Source organism: Gastrolobium bilobum, unplaced genomic scaffold (genome assembly GCF_033153095.1).
Source record: "Gastrolobium bilobum isolate Gb01-03AN ecotype WA unplaced genomic scaffold, APGP_CSIRO_Gbil_v1 utg30084, whole genome shotgun sequence".
NCBI classification, from domain to species: Eukaryota; Viridiplantae; Streptophyta; class Magnoliopsida; order Fabales; family Fabaceae; genus Gastrolobium; species Gastrolobium bilobum.
In genome coordinates this window covers 180,140-203,372 of record NW_026898071.1, presented here as the reverse complement: position 1 = coordinate 203,372, position 23,233 = coordinate 180,140, and the positions used below count along the sequence as shown (strand labels likewise).

The 23,233-nt window shown below is 35.0% G+C and overlaps 1 protein-coding gene and 1 non-coding gene across 2 annotated transcripts; one reads left to right on the top strand and one right to left on the bottom strand.

Annotated features, from left to right (window-relative positions):
* Positions 1 to 6,905: 6,905 nt before the first annotated feature.
* Positions 6,906 to 7,011, bottom strand: LOC133312590 (small nucleolar RNA R71). The gene has a single exon (XR_009751700.1). It is a non-coding gene; the product is annotated as a small nucleolar RNA R71 (small nucleolar RNA).
* A 1,305-nt stretch (positions 7,012 to 8,316) lies between these two features.
* Positions 8,317 to 9,221, top strand: LOC133312577 (uncharacterized). Its single transcript, XM_061513803.1, has 2 exons — positions 8,317 to 8,616; positions 8,703 to 9,221. Exons 1-2 carry the CDS (start codon positions 8,317 to 8,319, stop codon positions 9,219 to 9,221), a joined length of 819 nt encoding a protein of 272 aa, XP_061369787.1.
* Positions 9,222 to 23,233: the final 14,012 nt, after the last annotated feature.

Below are 23,233 nucleotides of genomic sequence, written 5' to 3'. Positions count from 1 at the left end.
CACTTGACCAGACATGTCACAGAAATCCTTTAGGCAGCTCATCATTACTTGGAGTTGTTCAAGATTCGCTTCTCCAAACAAAACCAAATCATCTGCAAACATAAGATGAGATATAGCAGTACCTTTTTTTCCCAGCCTTCATGGTCTTCCACAACCCTCTTCTGACCGCATCAGCAATTAAATGAGAGAGTTTATCCATACAGAGAACAAATAAATATGGGGAAATAGGGTCCCCTTGCCTAATTCCCCTAGAGGGGGAGAATTGGTCAGATGGGCTGCCATTCTACAAAACCTGGAATCTGGAAGAAGAGATACATGCTTCAATCAAATTGGCCATTTGGGGCGGGATGCCCGCTTCATTGAGGACTTTGAAGATATATCCCCAATTCCACCGATCATATGCTTTAGCAAGGTCAATCTTGATTGACATGTAGGCTTTCTTTCCCGTCTTCCTATTCATGGAATGGGTCATCTCTTGAGCAATAATGACATTGTCATGGATGATTCTTCCAGTAACAAAACTTGTCTGAAAAGGGGAGATAAGCTTATTCATAAGAGGCTTCAACCAATTGACAATAATCTTGGTAATAGCCTTGTAGAGGACGTTGCAAAGGGCAATTGGCCTAAGCTGGTCAACTTTCTCGGGTTTCTCCACTTTAGGACATAGGACCAAAAGAGTGTCATTAATTCTATGAATTTCTTCAGGCCTATCCATGAAATTGCGCATATCAACGCAAATCTTGTCAGCTAGAAACTCCCAGTTACGGTGGTAGAAAGCAGCCGGGAAGCCATCTGGCCCAGGGGCTTTATGGGGACCCATTTGGAAGAACGCTCTCTTAATCTCCTAATTGGTAACAGGGGATTCCAGGTTCCTCATCTCACTGGGATTAAGATAAGGCCAATTTCTGGCCGTATCCATCCAGCTACGAGAGGGAAGCTCTTCTGAAAAGAGATTTAGGTAATAATCATGTTTCCCTCAACAAACACAAACTATATTATAGAAGGGAGGGTTAAACTTTCGATAAGACACAACATTGCAAGAGTGGATCTTTTTGCCAACAACCATTTTTTAATGAGATACCAGCATCATAGCTCTAAGAGGATGGCGACGAGAAGTCATCAATAGATGAGGATGACTACATATGACGAAGAGCAGTGGCGAAGCCGGTTAAAAAATTCTGGCGGTGCCAAAAAATTTGACATATCAAATTAGCAAAATATTTATGATAATTACACAAATTTATCAGGAAAAAAATTTACTATGAATTCTAACATAATTATCTAAATTATGTACTAAATAATGTCACATAATATTAAAAATTCAAATGAACAATTATCGTTGATTATATATCAAAGCAAACATATAAAAATGCATTAACCTTTTCGGTAAACATTTCAAACATAAAAATTTCACTTTCCTCTCACAATATAATAAGTAATGAACCAAACATTATCCTAAAGATATAAAAACACACAAATATAATAATTATATGTATAATAAGCATTGTCTTTCATCTCCTCTTTCATTATCTTTATTCCTTAAATTTTCAATATCTTATGTTAGAGAACATCGCACTTGTTTGCAACAGCCATAAGCACGATGAAAAGTTCTCATATTTGGGAATTAGGTTTTTGACTATTCTTTGTGTGTGCAATAACCCAAAACACAATAGTTCAATGTACCTTCGTATTCTATAATTATAGTCATGTTATTCATTTGGTTTCATGATTGTTACTTTCAAGGGTTAAGTGTTTGTCCTTTTAAAGGATACAAATTATGCAATAACCCAGTACCCGATTATGATTCATGACTCTTTGGCAAGTTTCTTCTGGTTGGATTGTATTGAAAACTGAGGCAAAAGAGGGTAATGGGTTTGTCATTAAGATGTTCATTGAAAGATTGTGAGGATTGTTGTTTTGTATGATAATTTTCTTGTTGCAGTTCAAAAACCCTAGAGACATTGTCTTCATTCCCATAGTGTTCTTTGATAGAATCCCAAAGTTCTTTGGAAAAATCTGAATACGCAAAAATATCATAGACATCTGGTTCCATGGAATTGAAAATCCATTTTATAACTTAGTTATCAGTCGATTTTCATGATTCGTACTTTGGATCTATAATCGTTGGAAGAGGGCCTGTGATATGATCTGCCTTTGAATGACCGTGGAGAGCGACGGTGACAGCCCTCGCCCAAGACATGTAGTTGTGAACATTGAGGAGAGTGGCAGTGAGACGATTCGCTGATTCGGTTGTTTCGTTCTTGTTTGTTGAAGCTGAGGTTGGCATGAAAAAGATTTAAGATTTGGGAAAGAAATGTATATTGTTGAGCGCTTGACAGGGATGGGTAAGAAGTGATAGTAAATTTATGAAAAAGACCCTAGATTTAAAGCCATAGCTCATGATACCATATAAATGAAACAAGGATATAAAAGGGAATAAACATGAATACCATATGGAGGTTCAATCTGTGAGACGTACATCCTCCCTTTAAACTTCTCCGCTTGTTTTTGTTATTTTTCTAGGGGGTTCCATTCATCTTAAATAGAGTGTGATACAATGAGTCTAATAATAATTTTAATTTGAACTTATGACAATGATAATCCTTATCTGTCACAATCCTAGTTATATTTGAAATAGGACAAGAAGTGATTTTATCTACCGCTTTCCCACAGTCTTCTCCAATATCCTTTTTTCTCGCAACAGGGCATTTATACAATTTTTTATTTTCACCTCGTCATTAAAATTTCTGGCTCTGCCACTGGTTTGCAAGAGGGAAACTTGGAGAAGGAGAAGAGCGATGCAAGATAGTGAGATAGACGAGATAAGACAAGAGTGTTGGTTGTTAGTATTGACAAAGAAAAATAATAGGAACCTAAGTAATAATAAAATCGCAGGTCAGTTGAGGGTTAACACGAGACACAGCCTGAATTTTTTCATGTCATTTTTTTCAACCGAACACGACCCGAAAAATAAACGGGTTGACCGGAACATGAAAATTGTGTCGGGTCCGAGTTGGGTTGGTTGGTCGTGTCATGAATTGCCACCCCTAGGTGCTATGCTCAAGCTATTAAAAATATTTATTTTTTAATATAGTAGTATATTGAACATTTTCTTAAAAAATTTATTTATTTAAATAAGTATTTGATAAATAAAAAATGAATATATTTATAAATTGATATATTATCATGTAAACATTTTTATTTTTATTTTTAAGTATGTTAAAAAAATTAGTATTTGTCCTTTTCTTTTTTAAACAAAATTTGTGTTTATTTGAAGTTTCCTTAGTAATAAAAACATTTGCAATTATTTACCAAAAAAAAACATTTTCTATTCATATATTTTAATGGTAATTTTATTTAAAATTAGAGTTTTTATAAATTATTTTGTCAAGCAAGTAACTCATTCATAAATAGAGATTTTAAGTAAAATTTAAGCTAGAAAAATCATATAATTATCAAATAATTTTAGCTTTATTTCTAGATTTAACTTTTAAATTTAAATAAATTAAACCAAACAGGCTTTAACCATCGGCGGTGTATCATGTATTCTTCAACTTTTCGGTAGAATTCCAATTCAGATCTTATGAGTTGTCAACAATAGGTCAAAGTGACAAATCATGTAATCACAATAGGTAAATATAAAATTATATCTAAAATTAATTATATTAATTGTTTTCTGACACTAGCATTAAATATATTTTTAGTTTATAAATTAATAAATTAATTTTATAACTATAATTAACTATTATATAATTATAAAGTTAATTGAAAATATTCACAAATATGAAATAAGATAAAATAAGTGCAAATTTTAGTATTTTTCTTCTCTGTGTTCTAATTTTAATTCCTAATAGTATGGATATATAAGATTGAGTTGAAAAAAAAATCCCCAATTTATCAAGCCTAATTTGTTTACTGATAATTAAGCACATGGATGACTGATAAGTCCATGAATTGTGACTTGAAACACGTGGTTTAATGTGAAAATATAAATGAAAAGACTATTTTGTGTATAATATTAACCCCAAATTTCATTGAGATGAATAATTCTGAATGTGGAGCTAATGGGCTTGTATTTGTATTTTTCAGGCCCAAAGTGTTATTTCCAAGCAAAGCAAAGAAGAAAAGAAAGACAAAGACTTGGGCTGGAGTTTTACATTACAAGTTAGAAGGACAAAAGGGAAGAAAAGAATAGAAAAAGCAATGAAAAAGGAGAGTGGGCCGCTCTATTACAAAGCAAATTAGGAGCCCATATGAAGAAACAAAAGAAAGAAAGGAAAAAGAAAGGCTAATAAACGTGAAAACAAAAGTGGAAAACTTGTGAACCCTAGCACAACACCTCTGTGAACAGATACACCATCCAAACCCCATCTCAAGCCATCCATCCGGATTCTTTTCTTCAATCGAACCAACAAACCGAACCATCCTTTAATTTTTGGTCAAGCCACAGAACCTTAGCCTCACCCACGGTTCCTTTTGAGAACCAAACCAACCAAAACACCAACCCTAACCGATTTTTGGTTTGATACAGAAAACACCAAACACGTCCTTTAACCGATTGGGTGAGCTGGAGTTTGTTAGGAGTGTTGGCTGAAGATTCTTTTGGTGTGCATTTGCTACCCATGCAAAAGGAGAAGCAACATTGGGAAGAGCGTGGAGCACTCGCGAGGGCTGAGGTGTGGACCGCTTTGCATGATGGAGCATCAGCTATAAAAAGAGGAAGAAAAAGCGTTGTAGGCTCTCTCTTCTTCTCTTCGTCTCTTTGGATTTTATTTTTATTGTTTTCAGTTCTAATTTTAGGGTTTTAATTTGTGTTATTTTTCTAAGCACTGTAGCAGAGCTATTCTCTGAATATAGTTTCTGCCTTTTAATTTTCTTTGTTCGTACATTTTAATTTCCTATTTTGTTATGGACCTTTGCTATTTGGATGCTCTCACAACTATGGTTATGAGCTAAACATTTTTAGAGTTGGATTGAAAGATTACCCGGAACTCATTTGTTATTAGTTGTTGTTTTAACGTTTAAGTGTTAATTTCCAGCTTGTTTACTGTGTATTTTTTATTCTGAGTGTGATATGTGATGGCCACACATAGGCTACTCCTAGTGATGTGGAATTATTGGAAAATGATCCACACTAGACCTCACTGTAAGCACATGAAAAGTTGAGAGAGATCTCTCTCAATGGGTATAGCTCCAGGGATGAAGTGACCCCCATATAGCTTAAGGAAATGGTGCTTCAAGGTCTTGTAATGACAAATACACAGGGATATGTCATCTGTTATTTATGGGAAAAAACTGTTGTTGGGAAACAATGGTTGTTTTAGTATTTTCGTTAAGCTGGAACTGTTGATTAAGAGCAATATCTATTTTTCGGTCAAAGCAACTTAATAGCAAATGGGGGAAGGGAAAATTGATACCCAACTTGTTTTCAAACACTGTTTTCAAATCAATCTTTGTTGTCACATTGTATTTTTGCTAAAATCACAAGCTTAATTTTGTTTTAAAAATTCAAGAGAAAATCATAAAAAAATTTACATTGCTTCCTTTTAATTAATTTCCAGTCAGTTCAAAACTCTTTCACCAACTAAATTTTTATTTTTAAAAAGAAAATCTTCACAAAAATATTTTCCTTGCACTTTAACACACTTGATTTAGAATAACAGTTCATTTAATGTGATTTTATTTTATTTTTGGTTCTGATTTGCAATTAAAATTTTATTCAAATTCAAAAACGCCAAAGATCCTTGTGGGAACAATAACTGGGAACCACAAAAGCGCTATATTACTTGTTGTCGCGCATATTTGCGCGCATACTTGCATAACTGTTAGCAAGACAACAAGTTTTTGGCGTCGTTGCCGGGGATCGAAGGCGTACATTGTTAGAATTCTGTGTGTGATTGTTGTTCCTTAATTAATTCAATTTTCTTCTTCTATTTTTATTTTATATTATTTGAATTCTGTTTCTGTATTATGATAATAGATATTACTGTAATCCCTTGAATGTTGGTAGTTTAAAATTTTGTTCTGTTGATATTCTGTATTGCTGCATGTTTTATATAGTTGTTTTGTCATTTACTTTTTTAGTCTATTGTTTCATAGCTGTTACTTTGGTTCTTAATATTTTCGTGTCAATCTTTTATTTTTTTTCTTGTTTCATTCCTTTAGTTTTTTTTACTGTTCTAAAATTCTATCTGTTTGTGGTTACTGTTACTGCTTCAATTTTGGAATATTATGTTTTGTTTGTTCCTTTTAAATTTTTTATTGTTTTTTAGAAGATACTGAATAGGAATTTTGGGTTGCTTAAGCTAGGCAGGTTTAATTTTTTTTTTGAAAAGGGTGCATGAGTGCAACTCCACACCCTTTCTTTAAAGCTTTTGACCCTGAACCTGAAAGGACATTTAGAATTAGGAGAAGAACTCAGAGAGCAAATAGGCAGATTCCACTTCCAGATTTTGAAGAAATGGAGGATTTAGGAAGTGTAAATGGGAATGAAGGAGGACTTGCGAGGATAGAGAACCCACCAATAATAGATGACAATGATAGGTCCATGATGGACTTCATCATACCTGTGTTGGATGAGTTGGACCTAAGTATTGTCCAACCTGTTAATGGAGTGCCCTTTAAGTTAGAACCTGTGATGTTCACCATGCTCCAAAATATGGGGCAGTTCCATGGTCTACTGATGGAAGACCCACATAAGCACCTTAGGAATTTCATAGAAGTGGCCAACACTTTTAGGAATCCTAATATCTTAGATGATGTGCTGAGATTGAAGCTTTTCCCTGATTCACTGGCTGACAAAGCCAAAGAGTGGTTGAACTCCCTTCCGTCCAACTCCATAACCAATTGGCACACATTGGCTGAAAAATTCATTATGAAATTTTTCCCATCCAACAAGATAGTGCAAACCAGATGTGATATCACCAACTTCATGTAGAAGGCTGGTGAGACCTTAGTGGATGTATGGGAGAGGTTTAAGATCCTTCTTAAGCAATGTCCCAACCATGGCTTGCCCTCTTGGGCAGTGTTACAAACCTTTTACAATAGCCTTAACACTCAAAACAGAGCCTTAGCAAATTCTGCTGCTAAGGGCATGTTTATGTCCATGTCCTTTAAACAAGCCCATGAGTTGTTGGAACAAATGACTCAAAATTATGTCCAATGGCCTGAAGATAGAAATCAGTCAAAAAGAGTGGCTGGTTTGCATGAGGTAGATTATGTAATAGCCCTTTCAGCCAAGTTTGATGCACTGTCCACATTAGTGAAAAACCAAGGACAAGCCATTGAGGCAAGATTTTCTCAGCCTCAAGTTCCAATACATCAACCTCAAGTTCCAATACCCCAACCTCAAGTCAATGCCGTGAATACAGGTGAAACCTGTGTTTTCTGTGGTGGGCCACATTTGTTTGATAGCTGCCCATCTAACCCTGAGTCTGTCTACTATGTGGGAAACCCAAATAGGAACCAAAACATTTTTTCCAATAATTTTAATCAAGGTTGGAGGCAGAACCAATAGCTCCAATATTTCCAAGGGCAGGGGCAGCAAGCTGGACCCTCTAATGCCCAAACCAGACCACCTTTTCCTCCTCAAAATTTCCAACAACCTCCAAGGCAGCAACCCACTGCTCAGTCTTCAGCCCCATTTACTCAAAACCAAGTTGGTGAGATGTCTACCTCTTCAACCTCTTCCTTAGAGGCTTTGTTGAGGGAGTATTTGGTTAAGAATGAAACTAAGCAAAATAGCTTGGTAGCTGTTGTGCAAAGTATTCCCGCATCTTTGAGGAATTTAGAATCACAACTAGGCCATTTAGCAAATACTTTGAATAGCTGACCCCCTGGTACTTTGCCTAGTAACACTGAAGAGCCTAGGAGGAATAATGAGCAATGTCACATGATAGAGCTTAGGAATGGCAGATCTGTGAATCAGCCAGAAGCTGTGGTTAGACCTTCCACCTTAAAAAAAGAGAAGAGGAAAAAGTGCAGCAAGAAAAAGATGTAAATTCTGAACCTGTTCAGCCACATGTTGTCCATAACAGCCCCCAAGGGGCTGAAAATAGTGATCCTCTGCCTGTTCTGGTTGAACCATAAATTCAGACCCAAATAAACCCATCTTTAGGGAATATTTCCATGGAAAAATCCATTCCAAAGGGTCAAGCATTTAAGCCAAGTATTGAGACACTTGCTGCCTCAAATAGACTTCCACCACCTTTTCCCAAAAGGTTGCAAAAATAGAGGCAAGACAATCAATTTAGGAAATTTCTAGATATCCTAAAACAGTTGCATGTCAACATTCCATTCCTGGATACATTAGAAGAAATGCCCACTTATGTGAAATTCATGAAAGAAATTCTTTCAAGAAAAAGGAGGCTAGAAGAGTTTGAGACTGTTGCTCTTACACAAGAGAGCAGTCAATATTTGCTTAGCAAGATACCTCCAAAATTAGGAGATCCAGGAAGTTTTACAATCCCTTGCACCATAGGAGACCATTACATACGCAGAGCATTGTGTGATTTGGGTACTAGTATCAATTTAATGCCTCTGAGTGTGTACAAAAAGCTGAAAGTAGGAGAGCCTAATCCTACCACTGTAACTTTACAGTTGGCTGATAGGTCCCTGGTTATCCTGAAGGGAAGGTAGAGAATGTCTTGGTAAAGGTAGATAAATTTATTCTACCTGTTGATTTTATTATTTTGGACTATGAGGAAGACCGAGAGGTGCCTATAATTTTAGGGAGGGCTTTCTTAGCCACTGGTGGGGTTGTGATAGATGTTAATGGTGAGCAAGTAAAATTCAATATTTTGAAAGCCATGAAATACCCAAGAGACATAGAGGAATGTTCTAGGCTGGATATCATTGACTGTGTAGTCAAAGATAAATTTTTGCATGAGTCTGCATTAGACTCTTTAAAAATTTCTGGTTTTGAGGGTCTAGAAATTAGTCAAACTGATTCTGAGGAAGTTGTTAAATGGTTAAATTCCAGATCTGATGTGGTTTGGAAAAATAAAAATTTTGAGTCATTAGAATTGGCCAAGAGAGGGTTAAAAATTCTCAAACCCTCAATTGAAGAGCCTCCTGTGTTAGAGCTCAAGCCTCTGCCTAATCACCTTAGGTATGTTTATTTAGGAGAAAAAGACACTTTGCCTGTCATAGTGTCCAATCTGCTCACTGTTTTAGAGGAAGAACAACTGCTGGCTGTTCTAAAAAATTTAAGAGGGCTATAGGTTAGTTTTTGGCAGATATAAAAGGTATTAACCCCTCTTTCTGCATGCATAAAATCCTTTTTACTGACCCAACCAGCAGCTCTAGAGATTAGCAAAGGAGACTTAACCCAATTATGAAGGAGGTAGTCAAAAAGGAAATTATTAAGTGGCTGGATGCTGGGATCATATATCCCGTTTCTGACAGTAACTGGGTCAGCCCAGTGCAGTGTGTCCCTAAAAAGGGTGGGATCACTGTTGTGGAAAATGAGAAGAAAGAATTAATACCCACTAGGACTGTCACTGGTTGGAGGATCTGTATGAATTACAGAAAACTTAACAAAGCCACTAGGAAGGACCATTTTCCCTTACCTTTTATTGACCAAATGTTGGATAGATTGGCTGGTAGGGAGTTTTACTGTTTTCTAGATGGCTATTCAGGTTATAATCAAATAGCCTTAGCCCCTGAGAACCAGCCAAAGACCACCTTTACTTGTCCCTATGGCATCTTTGCCTTTAGGATAATGCCCTTTGGGCTGTGCAATGCACCAACCACCTTTCAAAGGTGCATGATGGCCATTTTTACTAATATGATAGAGCAGTTTGTGGAAGTCTTTGTGGATGACTTCAGTGTTTTTGGGGACTCTTATAAAGAGTGCTTAGAAAATTTGGGAAGAGTGCTTAAGAGATGTGATGAGACAAATCTGGTCCTCAATTGGGAGAAGTGTCACTTTATGGTGATGGAAGGCATTGTGTTAGGACATAGGATCTCTAAAACTGGTTTGGAGGTTGATAAGGCCAAGATAGATCAGATTGAGAAACTGCCACCACCTGTGAACATAAAAGGAATTAGATCCTTCATTGGTCATGCTGGTTTTTATAGGAGGTTCATAAAAGATTTTTCAAAAATTTCTAAGCCTCTTAGTCATTTGCTTGAAATCAACACCCTTTTCCATTTTGACGAGGCTTGTCTTAAAGCATTTGAGGAGCTAAAATAGAAATTGATTTCTGCTCCCATTATAATAGCCCCTGACTGGTCACTGCCATTTGAATTAATGTGTGATGCAAGTGATTGAGCAGTGGAGGTTGTGCTAGGAAAAATAAAAAATAGAGTTTTCACTTTATTTACTATGCTAGCAGAACCTTAAATGGAGCCCAATTAAATTACACAGTGACTGAAAAGGAACTGTTGGCTGTGGTGTTTGCCTTTGACAAATTTCGATCATATTTGGTAGGCACCAAGGATATTGTGTATACTGACAATTCAACCATTAAATATTTGGTGGAAAAGAAAGATTCAAAGCCTAGGTTAATTAGATGGGTCCTTCTCCTTCAAGAGTTTGATATGGAGATTAAAGATAGGAAAGGAACCAAAAATCAAGTGGCTGATCACTTGTCTAGGCTGAATGAAGTGCAGCAAGGTGAAAAGGTGGTTGAGCAAGCCATTAGAGAAACCTTCCCTGATGAGCAACTATTTTTGGTTGCCACTAACACAACCCCGTGGTATGCTGACATAGCTAATTATTTAGTTAGTGGGGAGCTGCCTAAGGAGTTAAGTTATCAACAAAGGAAGAAGTTGATACATGACAATAGATTTTACCTATGGGATGAACCTTACATGTTTAAAAAATGTGCTGACCAGATCATTAGGAGATGTATTTTAGAGGAAGAAAGAGAGGAAATTCTTAGCCAATGCCATGATTCACCATATGGTGGTCACTTTGGTGGCATGAGGACAGCAGCAAAGGTGCTACAGTCTGGTCTTTATTGGCCAACCTTGTTTAAGGATGCCAATTCTTATGTTCACAAGTGTGATAGGTGCCAAAGACTTGGCAATATTTCTGCAAGGCATGAAATGCCTTTGAAACCTATTCTAAAGGTTGAACTCTTTGATATATGGGGCATAGACTTTATGGGCCCATTTCCATCCTCTGTTGGAAACCAATATATATTGGTTGCAGTAGACTATATTTCCAAATGGGTGGAGGCTGCTGCCTTACCCACAAATGATTCGAATGTGGTAATTAAATTCTTGAAAAAAAATATTTTTACCAGATTTGGCACCCCAAGAGCCATTATAAGTGATGGGGGTAAACACTTTGCTAGCAGGCAATTTGAAGCTCTTTTAGCTCAATATGAGGTTAAGCATAAGGTTGCTACTGCCTATCACCCACAAACTAGTGGGCAAGTTCAGGTTACCAATAGAGAAGTCAAAAGGATCTTAAAGAAAGTGGTGAATCCTTCTAGAAAGGATTGGTCCCTTAAGTTAGATGATTCTCTATGGGCCTATAGGATAGCATATAGAACACCTTTAGGATGCTCTCCATATAAGCTGATTTTTTGTAAGAATTGTCATCTGCCTTTAGAGCTAGAGTATAAGGCTTATTGGGCTACCACACAGTTGAACCTAGATGCCACTGCTTCAGGAGAAAATAGGCTTCTTCAACTCAATGAGTTGGATGAATTCAGACTTAATGCCTATGAAAATGCCAAATTATATAAAGAAAAAAAGAAGAGGTGGCATGATAGGCAGATTTTAGACAGAAAATTTGAAGTAGGACAACAGGTTCTACTGTTTAACTCTAGATTAAAATTATTCCCTGGAAAATTGAAATCTAGATGGTCTGGTCCTTTCAAAGTCACTAAGGTACATCTTCATGGGGCTGTGGATATTTTCAGTGAAAAAGATGGGAGAAAATTCACTGTAAATGGGCAAAGATTAAAACATTATTTTGGAGAGTCAATAGAGAGAGAGCCAACATTTCCTTCTCTTTGTGACCATTCTGCTCTGTAAAGTAAACACAGTGACAAAAATCTCGCTTCAAACTTTAAATTAAGCATGTTTTGTTTTTATTTTGTTTATGATTATTTTTGCTGTTGTGAATTTGTTAATAATTCTTAATCTCAATTTCTAGTTAAAAAAAAAAAACTCATTTGATACTGACACTTCTATCTCTCTTGTCACAAGTGTTAGTGCAATCTTTGCTGACTTCTGGAAGAAGATCAGATTTAAGTTTGGGGGAATGGTCCTAAGTGTCAAACTGGTGCTATTTTCTTCAATTACTGTTTTTAGTGCTATTTTTCTTCAATTTTTCTTTTAGTTTAAGTCTTTACAATCTACTGTTGTTATTCTTTGTCTTTAGATTTTTTTTATTGTGTTTTAAGAGTCATTCTTCATCATGGTTAGGAAAGGTATTCTGCGTAGTGGCGGACCACACGGTCCAAAACTCCCTCTTAAAGCCCCTAATCCTGAGTGCTATTTCCTCTCCTCTTTTACCTCTGAAAAATCTATAGAGAGGTATGAAAAAAATCATGATAGCTAGAGACCCCACCCCTGATAAAGGATTCGAGGAACACACCTCATATCCTGACTATGTCTATGAGGTAGTCCGAACCCAATATTGGGAAAAATTCTACCTTCACCCTAAAGAGACTGCAAATATCAATGTTGTGAGGGAGTTCTATTCTGAAATTCTAGACAAGAGTCAGACTGAAGTGATTTGTCGGGGTGTTACTGTCTCCTTTGGTCCTAAAGCTATTAGGGAATTCTTTTCTCTACCCAAGAACCCTAAGGATGAATTTGAAAAATATCAAAAGAAAAATGATCATGACTTCATGTTAGAAGTGTTAGGTGTCATAGCTGTTAATGGTGCTCAATAGGACATACATGATAAAAATTACACTTTACAAAAGAATTTTTTGAATTAAAGAGCACAAATCTGGTACCATTTTCTGAGAGCTAGGTTGCTGCCCACAACACATGTGCACATAGTCACTAGAGAAAAGGCTATTTTATTATGGTGTTTGTTGGTTGGCAAACCTGTGGATGCTGCCAAGTTGGTATTCAAAGGGATAGGAGCTTGTGCTAGTTGGAGTAAAGGCAAGCTCCGGTTTCCTAGCTTTATATCACTGTTGTGTAAGTCTAAGGGTGTATCAGCATATTCTACTGATGAGTTTTATCATGTAAAGGAGGCTATCACTACCTCCATTATCAACAAACTCAAAAAGGGCATTACTGCACCTTTTTCTGAAAGGGAAAAATTAAAGAGAGTGGTTGATGATAAGAAAACTCAGTCTTCTACTCAAGAAAAAATCTATTCCAAGTGGTGAGAGTTCTAGACAACAAAAAATTGAAAATATCAGGAAGCATGTTGAGCAGATGGATGCTCCTACTTTAGACCATTTTCCCCCCTGGTTGGTTGCATAATGATTTGACACATGTTTACATGTTACTCTCACAAATGCATGACCATAATCAAAAGCATGATTTGTTGTTTCAGAAGACATATGATAAGTTTTACTCATTCATGTATGATAGAGTCAGATTAAATGATTACATTACAGAAAGAGATAGGGTGTTAAATGATTTTTTGAAAGAAAACTTTTGTAAATTTTCCTGGTTTGCCTCCATTTCCTCAAAGCTTAACTTGGCCACCTTCTTTAGTTTTTACTGACCCTCAGGTTGAACAATTTATGGCAAAAGCAGCTGGTCCTCCTCCTCCTCAACCTACCAAGAAGGAGGACACACCAACCAGCTCAAGGAAGAGAGGAAGGCCGAGATCAAAAGTTGTAAAGGAGGAAGTCAGTGAGCAGGAGGTGGAGGATGAAGTGGACGGATCAGAGTCTGAATCTGAAGATGTTGATAAATCTGAGTCTGGGGACTCAGATTATGAGGAGGAATAGGCCAGAACATCTTTTGGCCACAGGTTACCTTGTTCTCATTTGTTGTATTTTTTTTTTTGGTAACCTGCTGGATGCAAACAGGAAGGAAACTGTTTAATTCAAGTTTGGGGGAGAGTAAATTCATTTTCATAATTCATTTGCTAATTTGTTTTTAGTTCATTTGCTGTTGTGATTGTTTGTAAATATGGATTTTGGAGTTGTAGTGTTTGTTTGTTGTTTTTAAGATAAGTGTTGTTTGTTGTTTTGAAGTTAGAATTTATGTTTAAAAAAAAGAAGAAAAAAGAAAGAAAATTTCTTGTTTCAAGACTTCGTGCATAAAATAGTAGTAGATGAATTCTGATTAAGGAGTTTGGATTTTTTTTTAGAAAATGCTCAGCTTTTAGTTGTGAGAATATAGACATTGAGAGAAGAGTGTTTTGATGGCTAAGGGATGAAATCAAGAAGAGATTGATGATGTTAATGGACTAAGGCAGGGAATAAAAATTGGATCAATAGGTAATTGTGAAGGTAGTTTAACCTAACCCAGTGAGGATTTGAGCTTAAACAGTTGAATTGTTTTTCATAAGAGAACCATACTTGGATAGATGAGACAGAACTTGGTTTGATGCTTAGTGAGTAAGTGTAGCATTTTTTCTGGTTTGAAATGATAAGGGCATTCTTTTCATGTAGCCTTGTTGAGCCAAAAAGCCATCCTGAAACTATTGACCATTGGAAACCCATTTGAGCTTGAGCCTTGTTTTTGTGTAGCCACAATGACTCACCTTATCATGTAGTTGTGATGGAAAACAAGAAAGAAATAAAAGAAAAATCTTGAGGCAAGTTACTGTTGGCTGAAGAAAAATGTAAAGTGTTGTTGTTTACTTAGAACTAAGTGTTTATTATTCTTTGTTGATGCACTGTTAAAAAAAAGGAAAATAAGAAAAAAAATGGTAAATAAATAAAAGAAAAGCATTCAGCAGTAGAAAAAGCAGCCACTAAGATTCTTGGACAGTGCCTCTGAAATGTGTTTTTCCATCACAACTTAGCTATTATTCCCACAGATACCCCACCTACACCTCAGCCAAAGTACAACCCTGGCAAGTCCCTTTGATTTAGCCTTAACTTGTTGTTGCACTTAGGAAACTTTAGCATCTTATCAAGTCTATGTCAAGGCTATTCCTAGTGAGGTATACAGAGAAACAAATCCCTGAGACACTGAGTGGAAATGTGAGGAGGAAGTGAGCCATTATACTTTTCTCAATTACTTGTTGTGATAATTTTGTTCCCTGTTGTTAAGAATTGAAAAATCAAAAAAATCTTCTCTGTTATTATTCCATTAGCCATTGAGTACATTCTTGAATATGAAGTTACACACTGTTTGTTGAGTGGTTTTGATGAATTGAATGTTTACCCAAGCTGCCTGGTTAGTTGATTCAATTGTTGTTGTTCTGATGTACAAAGTTTGTGAAGTTATGTCATGAGTTTGATAATTGGAATTATCTTGAAAATATGCTTGATTGGAAATGAAGTTATATGTGATGATAAGAGTTGATGAATAATCATTCTTATTGTTTTGTTGATTGGAATTTGTTCCTTGGGGACAAGCAATAATGTGAGTTTGGGGGTTTGATAAGTCCATGAAATGTGACTTGAAACATGTGATTTAATGTGAAAATATAAATGAAAAGACTATTTTGTGTATAATATTAACCCTAAATTGCATTGAGATGAATAATTCTGAATGTGGAGCTAATGGGCTTGTATTTGTATTTTTTAGGCCCAAAGTGTTATTTCCAAGCAAAGCAAAGAAGAAGAGAAAGACAAAGACTTGGGCTAGAGTTTTACATTACAAGTCAGAAGGACAAAAGGGAAGAAAAGAATAGAAAAAGCAATGAAAAAGGAGAGTGGGCCGCTCTATTACAAAGCAAATTAGGAGCCCAAATGAAGAAACAAAAGAAAGAAAGGAAAAAGAAAGGCTCATAAGCGTGAAAAAAAGAGAGGCAAACTTGTGAACCCTAGCACAGCACCTCTGTGAACATATACACCATCCAAACCCCATCTCAAGCCATCCATCCGGATTATTTTCTTCAATCGAACCAACAAACCGAACCGTCCTTTAATTTTCGGTCAAGCCACAGAACCTTAGCCTCACCCACGGTTCCTTTTGAGAACCAAACCAACCACAACACCAACCCTAACCGATTTTTGGTTTGATATAGAAAACGCCAAACACGTCCCTTAACCGATTGGGTGAGCTGGAGTTTGTCAGGAGTGTTGGCTGAAGATTCTTTTGGTGTGCATTTGCTGCCCGTGCAAAAGGAGACACACGATTGGGAAGAGCGTGGAGCACACGCGAGGGCTGAGGTGTGGACCGCTTTGCATGATGGGGCATCAGCTATAAAAAGAGGAAGAAAAAGCATTGTAGGCTCTCTCTTCTTCTCTTCGTCTCTTTGGATTTTATTTTTATTGTTTTCAGTTCTTATTTTAGGGTTTTAATTTGTGTAATTTTTCTGAGCACTGTAGCAGAGCTATTCTCTGAATATAGCTTCTGCCTTTTAATTTTCTTTGTTCGTACATTTTAATTTCCTGTTTTGTTATGGACCTTTGCTGTTTGGATGCTCTCACAATTATGGTTATGAGCTAAACATTTTTAGAGTTGGGTTGAAAGATTACCCGGAACTCATTTGTTATTAGTTGTTGTTTTAACGTTTAAGTGTTAATTTCCAGCTTGTTTACTGTGTATTCTTTATTCTGATATGTGATGGCCACACATAGGCTACTCCTAGTGGTGTGGAATTATTGGGAAATGATCCACACTAGACCTCACTGTAAGCACATGGAAAGTTGAGAGAGATCTCTCTCAATGGGTATGGCTCCAAGTATGAAGTTACCCCCATGTAACTTAAGGAAATGGTGCTTCAAGGTCTTGTAATAACAGATACACAGGGATGTGTCATCTGTTATTTATGAAAAAAAAACTATTGTTGGGAAACAATGGTTATTTTAGTATTTTCGTTACGCTGGAACTGTTGAAGAATAACAACATCTATTTTTCGGTCAAAGCAACTTAATAGCAAATGAGGGAAGGAGAAATTGATACCCAACTTGTTTTCAAACACTGTTTTCAAATCAATCTTTGTTGTCACTTTGTATTTTTGCTAAAATCACAAGCTTAATTTTCTGTTTTAAAAATTTATGAGAAAATAATAAAAAATTTACAACGCTTCCTTTTAATTAATTTCCAGTCAGTTCAAAACTCTTTCACAAACTAAATTTCTATTTTAAAAAAGAAAATCTTCACAAAAATATTTTCATTGCACTTTAACACACTTGATTTAGAATAGCAGTTCATTTAATGTGATTTTATTTTATTTTTTGTTCTGATTTGCAATTACAATTTTATTCAAAGTCAAAAACGTCAAAGATCTTTGTGGGAACGATAACTGGGAACCACAAAAATCCTATATTACTTGTTGTCGCGTATACTTACGCGCATACTTGCACAACTGTTAACAAGGCAACAATGACCTTCGTTGCAGTGTGCGAAAAATAATAAAATCATGTATTATTCAACAAAATAAATTAAAATGTTGAGTGGGGGCATTCAAACAAGGCTCGATTTTGTTGCCAAACCTTGAAGAATTTTTTATTTTTTATTTTTTTGGTGTGGTGAAGAATTGATTCTATTTATGACAGTAAAGGGAAAACTCGTTCTTATGAGTTATGACAGTTACGAGTATTTTTTTCGTTAATTATTAAAAAAAATTATAGCTTGGTTTCAAATAAGGCAATATACGATAGTTTTGGCAAAAAATTGATGAAAAGCTTTTTTACTTTTAAATTTTTTATAAATATGATTATTATATTACAAAAATAATTATTCTGTGAATTGTTTTTAGTCATATTATTTATTTTTGTTATAGTGAATAATAATAATTATGGACATCTTTGAGTGGAAGATAGTATGCTGAACAACAATAACAATAATTTTAATACTTTTTTACACTATATATTTAGTGGTAGTATTTTTTTACTCTTAATTTATACATTTAAGTATTTAACATGTCTTATATATTCATTTAACAACCGCTGAATTGTGTTATACTCCCACCAACCTAAATTGCATAACTGGGGAAGGTAATACCTGGACAGGTCTCTCAGGCTTTTGCGGATGCGGTTTGTTTCGAGTCACATCTATTTCAAGGGTGTGACCCTAAATGGGAACACCAATATTTATTCACCAAAATAATAATAATAATAATAATAATAATAATAATCAATAATTAATTTATTACAGTTACTTTAAATATTATTTAATACATAATATAATGTCTCAATTACAGATTACTTTAATTTGTATAGTTTACAGAGACTTTGGCTGGACGGCAATTTTTTCACATGAATAATTCAAGAACCTAATAGCTAGTTTGAGCTAGGTGATTAACATTATAAGGACGGAAGTAACATAGAAACCGACAAGAAACAGCTCAATCCAGTACCACTCAGGTCAACATCATGTTTGCCATCTGAGCCAAATTCTAAGCATTCATTGAACTCACATCATGGTTTAAACAAAGGGTGATAAATGGACAGGCTAGACGAATTATGCACTAAATCATGTGCATAGCTTATAGTCAAAGAGTTATTGATGTAGCTTTTGATTTTTTTTCCTTCTAAAATTTAAGCAAATCCTATAATGGATGGGGAAAAATTAAATCGTTCAGCAATTGTAATGGATGGATATCTGTTGGCGTTGTTAAAAATTATACAAGTTATGCGTAAGTATATGCAACTAGCCACAAATAATATAAGGTGTATTTGAGACCCCAGTTATCTTTTCACAAGAATTTTTGACTTTTTTGACTTGACTAAAATTTGTAATTGCTTAAAATTGAATTTCTAACTAAAAAGAAAACTATGATTATGTTTGGGGTAAAGTGTGTGTCATTTTTTATTTTTTTTGGTGAAAAAGTGTGTGTCATTTTAAAGAATGTAAAGTTGTGTCATTTTAAGAGAGAGAAATAGATAGATAAAGAAAGAGAGAGAGAGAGGGAGTTGACAAAAAAAAAAAAAAAGTCTAGATCTCACTTCTTTGTGAGAGTAAAATGATATAAGTTGTATCTTTTAAAAGGATAAACATTTTTCCCTTATGTTTGATAAATAGAAAATAAAATAAGCAAACAAAAGATCAAAAGTTCATTTGGGTTTTCTGATTTAAATTTGAAAAAAATTTCTTAATGCACAAAATGAAAGAAATAAAATAAATTCAGAAAATTATTTTTGGACTTTTCAAATTGGTTATATTTTGCAAGAATTACTAAGAATTTAGTGAATAAAAAAAAATCAAAATTGACAAAGTGTTAAGAAATCTAATTAGTATAATGGGTTGGGTTATGAATCCTTCCCCACAGCCCCCTAGTGTCCAATTACTTAATAAGATTCTTTCACAATTGTTTTTCAATTGTCAGACAATTGTGCATTTTTAATCCCTTAAAAATCATTTTCCCTTTTGTTCTCACACAACTTATCTCTAAGCAAGTGAGACTAAGAGCTTGAAGCTGAGGTCTTTTTGGCCAAATGGAGGAGTAAAAATCATCTCTGAATTACTCCCTCAAATAATCTCTTATTTGAGTCCAAGAGCTCAACTCATTGTCCAGAGAAATTTATTTCCCAATAAATTCCCCCTAAGCAAACCTATTTCATAATACCGAAATGAAATAAAATTTGAACAGGTAAACCAAAGTTGAACTAAAGAAATTAAACATTCATTTCAGAAAAGCAATCAACACTAGTCACTACGGTTGGGGTCTCAGTCACCCAACCTTTAGAAAATTTAGCTCAAATCCATAGGGATTGAGTTTAACAACAGTAATGAAAGAAATACATAGAAAATAAAAATAAACAGAAAGCTAAAACCACACTGCAAGTACTATCCACTAAGATACCATCGACACTGTGCTCAAAACTAAACAGAAACGAAGAAGAAAAAAAAATACATAAGAAAGTTTGAGAGAGACTCCTTCCTTTTTATATCTCCTTTTCCACATGCATGGGCCTTGGGCTCTTCCATTTTGTTCCCACATGCAAGTCCATCACACGTACACTTGATTCTCTCTTGTGATGCACAACCATATTCCACACTCGCACCACCCTAACGAATCGTAACTGCCTCCAGCTCACAAATTAGTTGGGGTATTCTTTTGTATTTTGTAGAAAAATGGTTTAGCTTGGGTCACTATTTGGGTGAACAAATTGTATAAAAATAGCAAAACAGATGATTTTGTGGCTCAGAGTTTTAACAAAATCAAAAGGGGAAAACGGTTGGGTGAGGAGTGATTGCTTGTGGGTTCAACACAATCAAGTGGGGCTGCCGATTTGAGTGGCTGACTTAGAAGGGGGGAAAAAGCTAGGGTTCAGTTTGCTATCAAATTAGATAAGCATGAGGCACACACGATAACAACCTGATCTCTATCAACACCTTAGCCCTCCATTTACATTTTTGCTCTTATGTGCAAGGCTGGTTTGAATTGATTTGTTGGGCTTTGGCTTCCTTGAATCTATTATTTGGGCCACTTCTATCCTAAGCAGTAGGCTTCAGAATTCTGCATAAAAAATCCAAATTATTCAGCACACGAGTCTTGTATCAAAATATAACAATAAAATCATATTATCATGAGTTACATATAATGAATCCAAATCAGTATTTTTTTCTTAGATTTAAAGACATCAATTAATGATTTTAAGTCTCTTTTTAGAGACTTATCAATATCCAATATATCCATAAGTTCATAAGATATATGAATATCTAGTTCATTCATTCAATATCATCATATTATAAACTCTCTCTATCTTAAATTAAGTAAAATTATAAAATAAATGCACCTAAAATTTATTTATTTTATTGAACGGCCTAAGCCAAAAAAAAGCATGAGGGATTACAACTTAAGAAGTCTAGGAGCAGAAACTCCCATTAGGACAAGAAATTACTTTAATTCCTAGAAAACTTGCTCGCACTTGTGCATCCATTGAAATTGGTTTGGCAAAAATAGGAAGGCCCAATTTTCTGATTCCAATAAGAATTGGATAAGGGATGAAATGTGCTCGGTTAACCTTTGCGCGCTTTTAATGCCGATGGGGTTTTTTCATTCTGTTAATAGCCTGGCATTTATTGAGATTTGTTTCGATTGTGTGGTTAGTGAGATTTTGTCAACCTGGACATCAAACACCCATTTTTCTGGGTTGAGCCTTATGTTAGGTCTACATAGTGATCTTGGAATAATGTTTAATTAACCTTTACTGCTGATAAGGCTATATGATGTTTGCAACAGAAGATACCTTAACCTTTACAGCTGACTTACGCGGAGCTGAGATAATTGTTATTCAAACTTAAAAAAAGTTTTGGATTTTAAAAAAATTATTCACTCAACATACAATCCTCTGAAGTGCAATTAAGACAAGTTATCACAAAGTTGAACTCAAGTATCTCACTCAATATCGTATAGAATGCAACAAGTATATATACCACAATACAAATATAACAGCACTGTAAATGTTTGACAAGTTAATCAAGTTACAGGGCTTTACTTATTTGAACGGTAACTTGATCAATATACCAAATAGATAGGAAAGAAGATAAATTATACTAATCAATTTAGTAGGTATCTGATTTCAATTTAGTCAGTCAAAATCAAGAGGAAAAACTTCACACAAAACAGATATCAAGTGGTAGTTAGAAATGTGCTGACTCACCAGTTCTTACTCGACCAAGTAGAGGTGTCTAATGGCGTAACATTATACTATATATTCGGGAAGGAGAGTAAATATACTCGATTAACACACAACAACAACAAATATGATGTATTTAAAAAGAAAATTAACCACAACTTATAGAGTCAATGCAGAAGAGCAATATGCAGACGAGTTTACAACTTACGACAAGTGTATATCACAAGGATAGCTCTGATGAACACTTGTATCAAATTTTCACCAAAAACAATCTAATAGCACTAAGAGATGCACCAGACCACAAGGTTCAACAACAGTTTTGTTCTTGATTCGAATCAATTTGCTGCAATTTTTGTTAGATAACGTCAACTAATTAAATTGGGTAACGCACTCACTGATACATATGATCGAATTCAATGAAGGTGCAGATGAGACAATTATAATAACAACTGTGAATATGTCTAAAGATCTAGTAATAAACTTACCAATATACGAACTTAGATTTTGTATCAACCTTATATATGGATTATGCAGCAATATCATCATATACTATATGCATGCACAAGATCCTTACAATTCAGCTCAACAAGTATTACAAGACATATTTAAGAAACATAGATGACAGAGGTATTGAATTTTAAGAACAATATGTACATTGAAACTCAACCAACGTCATTTACGTCACTTAAATCTGAATAAAATTCAAACTTAAACATAACCAATTATCAAAGTTATTCATAAACAACATATCAATTCAAGACAGAAATAACGCAATGTTAAACACAAGGCCAAACACAAGATATAGCAGAAATGCAGTCTTGTTTCAAGTTCAAGTCAGAATTGGATATTATTTTGTCAACTAAATTAGAATTGATGTAAGAATGAGCAAATCAATGAGATCAGTCATACAGCAATGTAGAATTCTATTCCTTGAACAAATGAGTAGATCAACACAAACAGAAACAAATATGACCGAAGAACAGTGCTAATGTATTTAAAGAAGAAGAACAGTACTAATTATAAATGAAAATAAACACATTGAATATGAACAGTGAGTGTGTAAATCATATATTAATATATCAAAGTAACTTCAAGAATTATTCAAGTTCACCACTTAACGCAATAAGACAGAATGCAACTATTTTTTGAAATTAACATAGAGCCAACAATTCAAGACCAAAGTTACACCAGTTTACATCACCAAGGTAAAATATCCAAGATTGGTTAAAGACACAATAGAATATGATCAATATAATGTGTGAATCTGTTTTTCAAGAACAAACAAGATATTAAGTACCACACTCAATTTATATTATCGAATTCTAAAAGATAAGAGAGTAGAGGCGCAAAAACTAGATTTATCCCGGTTCACTATCCCTAGTGCAATGAGATGGCTATGTCTAGGTTGAATATATGTTGATTCCTATTACTCCAAAGAAATGTTTTACAAGCACACTTCATACACAAGGATTAAAAGAAATCAAAAAATTAGCCTAGGTTCTACGCAGGTTCAAGCCTCAAGGATTAATCTACAATTTGAGCCAAGGAATGTCCCTACTCCCTCCACAATAGAAACCCTACAGTGTTGTAGGTTCTTGGATGCTCTAGGCCTTGAGATCACAGCCTCAAGCCAAGTAATGGTCTCCAAC

Excerpts from the sequence above, each read along its gene's own strand:
- LOC133312577 (XM_061513803.1), top strand. The coding sequence starts at position 8,317 with ATGCCCACTTATGTGAAATTCATGAAAGAAATTCTTTCAAGAAAAAGG. Across the intron at positions 8,617-8,702 it reads AGTTGGCTGATAGGTCCCTG|GAAGACCGAGAGGTGCCTAT; the intron begins GTTATCCTGAAG and ends TTGGACTATGAG.